This window comes from Paramisgurnus dabryanus, chromosome 23 (genome assembly GCF_030506205.2).
Source record: "Paramisgurnus dabryanus chromosome 23, PD_genome_1.1, whole genome shotgun sequence".
In the NCBI taxonomy this organism is placed as follows: domain Eukaryota; kingdom Metazoa; phylum Chordata; class Actinopteri; order Cypriniformes; family Cobitidae; genus Paramisgurnus; species Paramisgurnus dabryanus.
In genome coordinates, this window is record NC_133359.1 from 27,136,271 (window position 1) to 27,142,664 (window position 6,394).

Sequence of the window (6,394 nt, forward strand, 5' to 3'; positions counted from 1 at the left end):
GTGGACATGGCACGACCAATCGCCTGCGCTGTCACCTTCGTAGCGCGAAGAGCCAGATCAGTGGCAGCCCGGAGCTCCGAAAGGACAGGCGAGTCGTGTCCTCCCTCGTGCAGATCCCTCAAGGCCTTCGCTTGATGAACCTGCAGCAACGCCATTGCGTGCAGGGCTGAAGCCGCCTCTCCACATGCCTGGTGGGCAGCGCCCGTTAAACCGGAGGACTGTCTGCAGGCACGAGAGGGGAGGGTTGGGCGGTCCTTCCAAGAGGGAGCGTGTGCCGGACACAGTTGCATCGCGACAGCGCGCTCCACGGGAGGGATCCCCGTATAACCCTTAGCGGCTCCGCTGGTGAGGGAGGTGAGGGGGGAGGGCTGAAACGGCCGTAATCTCGTAGAAAACGGCGACTTCCAGGTTCTAGTCAGCTCCTCGTGCACCTCGGGGAAGAAAGGCACCGGTGGAGAGGGTTGTGAAACCCGGGCAGCTCCAAAGAACCAATCATCCAGGCGGGACGGTTCGGGCTGAGGGGGGGGAACCCACTCTAACCCTACGGTCTCCGCCGCTCGAGCGAGCACGGCCACCATCTCTGGATCGAACTCCGGCGTCCCAACCCGACCAGAGGGAGGAAGGGCGTCGGGGTCCACGTCAGGGGGAGGAGGCCCACCCTCGGATGCTGCGGCGTCGGTGGACCCGGAGGGCGGCGCGATGGATTCTAGAGACATCGTAGAACACGACGCTGAAGTCTCCATCGGCACATCAACCGGCTGTGGATGAGGAGGCTGAGAGCTTGAGGACGAATCCCCCGCTCGGCTCAGCACAGTGATGCGCAGGTCGTCTTTAGAGAGCTTCACAGCCGCACCGTGGCGGCGTTCAGCACTCGCATGACGAGGGTTGCGTTTTTCCCGGAGGAAAGACAACCGTCTGCGCAAATCCACAAGGGACATGTTCTCGCAGTGAGAACACTTACCCCCAGCGAACGCTGCCTCTGCGTGCTCGATGCCCAAACACGAAAGACAACGCTCGTGACCGTCCTTCGGACCCATGTATTTGCCGCACCCAAGATCGCACGGACGAAAAGCCATCCTGAAAAGGACGCTGATGTCCGGATATACGAGAGAGTGGCTGCCTTTAACAAGGCACAAAGCTCTCTCGTATCACTCTTTTAGGGAAATTCACTCAGATGCTCAGTTGATGATGCGCACAGGGAAAGGCAACGCACACACTAAACTCAAAACAAAATAAAGATGTAGAGTCGTGGAATTAAGCGAAGCGTCCGCTGTGGTACTGCTAGTCCAACCAACTTCAGCAATCGAATCCCACCAGAGTAGAGTAGCTTCTCAGTAGCAGATACTGCCGGCTTTCGAAGCGATAAAAAGCTAATTTCCTTATTTGCACCTGCTGCTTATATACGCACCTGGCGGGGCGGCGCCAGCATTATGCAAATATCTCAATGCCAAGTTCATTGGCGTTTTAGTAGTATTCGAAGCAGATTGGTCTCTCTAAGCGAGTTCCCAATTCGTCGGTCACGACGTGACGTCGTAGTGACCGACTGAAAGGGAACTTCCAGACCAGCCCATCCTCACCCCATGGCGTCAATATTTGACGCCACTTGACCATGCGTCAATATGTTACGCGGAGGGTATACCCTTCGCGTCATTTTTTGACGAACTGGGGACTTCAATACTATTGAGTCCGTTGCATTCTCTTTCCTATTTTCGTACCATTTTCTTACCATTTTCGCGTCGGTTTAGGGTTAGATTTACATAATGACATCCCTACCCAAACCTATCCCTAACCCCAATGTCAGGCGACAACTGTTTAATTTCGCGTACCTAATAGTATTGAAGTCCCCAGTTCGTCAAAAAATGACGCGAAGGGTATACCCTCCGCGTAACATATTGACGCATGGTCAAGTGGCGTCAAATATTGACGCCATGGGATGAGGATGTGTTGTCCAGACACCCAGCTACAGTAAACACAAATCATCCTACATAACGTAAAGAACATTTAATAAAAATAAAATCTTGATAGGTTTAACTTCGACTGAGTAAGGTTATGTCAAAATTTTAAATTCATGAGTAAACTCAACTGTGGCGGTGATCAATAGGGGGCGCTGTCCCTGAAGGTTAACCAGAAAAGAAAGCTACTTCAACATGTTAACAAAAAGTTAAATATATAGTGCAAATGAATACAAAATAAATTATTATATTTAGTTGTGCTATTTCACTCTTTGTCATATTATCTTTTATAAAATAATCAAAACTGTATTTCGTTCATACTGTGTGCCAAATAAGTGTGTATGTAGGTCAGTAAACTTTTTAAAAGCATGTGACTTGAGGCTGAGCTCTGATTGGCTTATTTCATATTGTCCTTGGGGCGCAACACTCTGTTGTATTTTTAAATACATGGCGCAATGTGACGCAGCACGGGGCTTCTCCTTGAGGCTCCAGTTTTTTGGGAAGCTTAAAGGAACTTCGAGAACCATGCAGAACGAGCTTGTTGGACAGTATGTTGTCTGTTGTGAGCAAACACAAGAAGCACAGAGCAGCGTGTTTCTCTCAATCCAGGCCATCGAGATCACCGATGTTACCACACGGTGCCAAATGGTGCTTGTGCTACTCTACACTGATGGAAAAAAAATTACTGTGATTCGGCCCGCGTGTGTGTGTTTGAATGAGTACCTTGATTAGTTTATTACTGATAAATAAACCCACATTGAAGTCAAATTCACAGATGCATGCTAACAGTTGACTTCAACAGTAACATTTTTAATCTTTTAGCTAAGCAGTAATGATATGGTGCTTCGTCACCTGATAAATGGCTATTTACAGTACTGCATTACTACCTTAACAATTTGATTTTAAGTTTGTTTGCGACCCCAAACTTTTTTTTTAGCATTCTTTAAGCCACCACTGGAACTTTGACCCTCCTAATCTCATCATTAAATTCACATACAGTCTATTAGTCGATTTTATAAACATCATGTGACAAAATATTTAATGCAGTTAACTGGATTAAGGGGTCAACACATCTTACCACACTCCCCTGTATGCCCCATTTCACAGGCATACTGAATATTTGATGACTAAACATGAGTGCCAGCCCATCCCACAGCTCGATGTGCCACCTAAAAAAGGGTAAACCCAACCATTACAGAGCCAACCCCAGTAGGCTACAACAAGAATCCTCATAAAACATTCACATGGCAAATTCCCATTTCTCTTCACAGTGAAGACCTCCAGCAACATCACACGCTACCTATCGTAAACAACTCTGAATGCCAATCACATTGACCGATAAACCCAATCCTCTTATGGTTTTAATTAACATTTAACATGAGATATGCACTTAAACCATGAAGTGTGAGAAAGTTTACTGTGAGAATTTGCTTAAACAGATAAAGCCTTGAAACAGATGCTAAAAAAAATCACCCTCATCGAGGTACAATTTATTATTTCATAAAAGTGATGATATGACATTAGTAATCATTTAAAATTGCTGTGTAAATCATAGCTGTTGAGGAGTGGTGTAATAGCATGGCTTTTGAACAGCTTTAATAAAACTTAATGCTTGTGTCAGGGGAAATGATGCAGTATCTTTACTGCTGGGGTGCGCTGGAAAGCCTCTTTATTGCCAATGAAATTCAAAGGTTATTTTAAAGGAGGTTTGTCCGAAATATGTCGCAGTATCAGCAAATCTAACACACACACCTGCATTTACCCAAAATTTACAGTACAAAACCGTAACAATGTTTTTAGGAATTTACAGAATATACTTTTGTTGACTGCATACACAGACATACAGAATGTATAATTTTTAACAGTTTGTAATTATTAAAAACATAACTTTACTAATCATTTAGTGCTTAAATAGTGCTTTTCCATTATTTTACAGTAAAAAAGTGTTGTTCTTCTATATATATATTTAGAAACTACAGAGCATTTGAGCCACATCATATCTGAGAGTTTAAACTAATGAACCGAATCAATCACTCTCGTCTTTGACTGGAGGAAAGGTTACTTCCTTCAGATTCACATTTTCCTCTTTCTCTTTTTGCATGTATTGACACTACCCCCAGTCCAAAGGGTTTCGCTTCTATACGTTCAGACGAAACAAGTCAATCAGTCAATATACAGATGCTCTCTCAGAAGCTTCAATCCAGAAATAGTTTTTCTTTTAGCCTTTCCGTCTATAAGTGCCTGACTTGAGTTTCTAGTCAACACCAAAATGCTTACAATGTTTTTTTTTTCATTTAAATTATTTTTGAAAGCTAATTTAACAGGATTTGGGGGCACAGTGTATAACATATCTCTCATATTTCTGTAAAACACACGCTGTATGCTGAAAATTCTACAACAGAACTTATGTAAATAAAAAAAATTATATTACAGAATACACATTATTTTACTGTAAAGCTGTGCTTTAAAAAAGTTACATGAAATGTAAACAGTCACCAAAATGGCATTTTGTAAAGACAGATCATTCCTGTTTGCATCTGTTATTTTGATAATGCAAGACCCTCCACCCCTCTTTCTCTCTCTCTCTCTCTCTCTCTCTCTCTCTCAATTTCAGTTGTAATTTAAAGGTGCTTATAGTATACACATAGCTCATGTTTTTAAAACGAAAGGTCCATTCTATGCTTTAATCAAAGCATCTGATCTCTCTGAATAAAGATCACCTACATGCATTATTATGTAACACTGAGGAACAGAGAGCTTGGTGACGGAAGACATCTACTGTACCACGTGAAAGTACATCTTATACATAGCATCATTCGTACAGATTATAAAATAAATAACAACCCAGTATAAATAATCAACTAATGTTTCCATTATCTAGCCTTTTATAATGCATTAATAATACACATCAAAATCAGCTGCATGCTTTGCTAATAATTGTATCTATATTCTATCAAATGAGACCTGTAAAAATATCAATGGATTATGGCACCTGTTTAACCTGTAAAGCATTTTAATGCATTATATAGATTAAAGGTACATTATAACAATAAACAGGACAGTATAATAACGCATGGTATTTTTGATTAACATGCATTATATTAATTATAAAAGTCATTTAATGAGTAGCATACTGTATAGGACATTATGCATTAATTACCAAGGTTTCATAAGTGTGAATTAATCTCTTATGTTTAATTTTATTTTATTTAAGAATAACCTGATGCATTATTTGTTGCAATATCAGCACGCGCTCAGCTTATTATTATTATTATTATTTACCTCCAATCAAATGGTGCACACGAATAGCATATTAAACACTTGAATACACTTCAATTTCAGCATTCAACACATTGACTAATGTCAAAGCTCGTTTATTTGCTATTTACCAAAATGATTCAGCCTCAAGCATCAGTCACTGCGTGTTACCAGAGGAACTCTACGCACGAGTGTTCTGCCGGATGAGAAATAAATCACGCGCGACTCACCTGCACGACACACTGATCTCAACTTTAGTGGCGGGGATTGCTGGTGCGAGCGCCTCAAAATCCGCGAGGCTCGACATGTTTACTAAGCCGCTCATTCTCATTACAGTCGACATGATGCTGTTTGAGTGCTCGAGAAGAGTCTGCGAGCATCCTACAGTCCGTGGATCTGAAGTGTGTGTGTGTGTGTGTGTGTGTGTGTGAGTGAGGGAGTCACGCCGCTTAAAGCGACGTCACAGGCGCGCGATTTGTCCACGCGTGAGAGAATTCCTGTCGGTCACGCGCTTCAATACGAGCAAAACTGCTTGACACTACGCTCCGTGAGATGGATGGATGGTTAAATAATATACTTATGTAAAATTATTTAGCCCTAACAAGGGCAAAACGTACGAAACCATAAAGAGAGATCAGAACATCTATTTATTCATATTTTCCGTCTTATCGGGACACAGATAATGCAATTTGATCTTTTTTTAATCCTGACGTTTAATTTTGATTTAAAGGAGACATTTCACAAAACTTTTTAAAGATGTTGAATAAATCATTGGTTTGCTCACATGGGCGGAGTGGGGCCCAAAAATCTACCGGTAAATTTCATAGACCACCAGCCCAACATGGTAAAAAAAATGAGCAAATGCTGAAATCTAAAATTACAATAAAATGACTGCACAACAACATGAAATACCAAGTGTAATAATAACTATTATTTAAAAGATCTTAAAGTCAACAACAGTTCCCTAGTTTTAGGTAAGATTAAGCTTACTATGGTTGCAAAGCAGTTGCTTATAAAATTATTAAGCCTGTTTGGAGAGAGATGTTTTATGTGAAAAAATGTCAGTCATCGTGTGATAACGAAAATATAACGCAACTTACATGTTCTGAGCAGGTGTTGTCAGTGAACAGGCTGTAAACTGTTGGCTAAGTTACATACACTCGTGAAAAACTGATGCTGATTAG

General features: G+C 41.8%; 1 protein-coding gene across 1 annotated transcript in view; it reads right to left on the bottom strand.

Annotated features, from left to right (window-relative positions):
• Positions 1-5,636, bottom strand: part of cpne8 (copine VIII) — a 71,311-nt gene extending 65,675 nt beyond the window's left edge. The window contains exon 1 of the mRNA XM_065291199.2: positions 5,441-5,636. Coding sequence (XP_065147271.1) covers positions 5,441-5,553 — 113 coding nt within the window. The 5' untranslated portion in view covers positions 5,554-5,636. The remainder of the gene's footprint in view (positions 1-5,440) is intronic.
• Between the last annotated feature and the right edge of the window lie 758 nt (positions 5,637-6,394).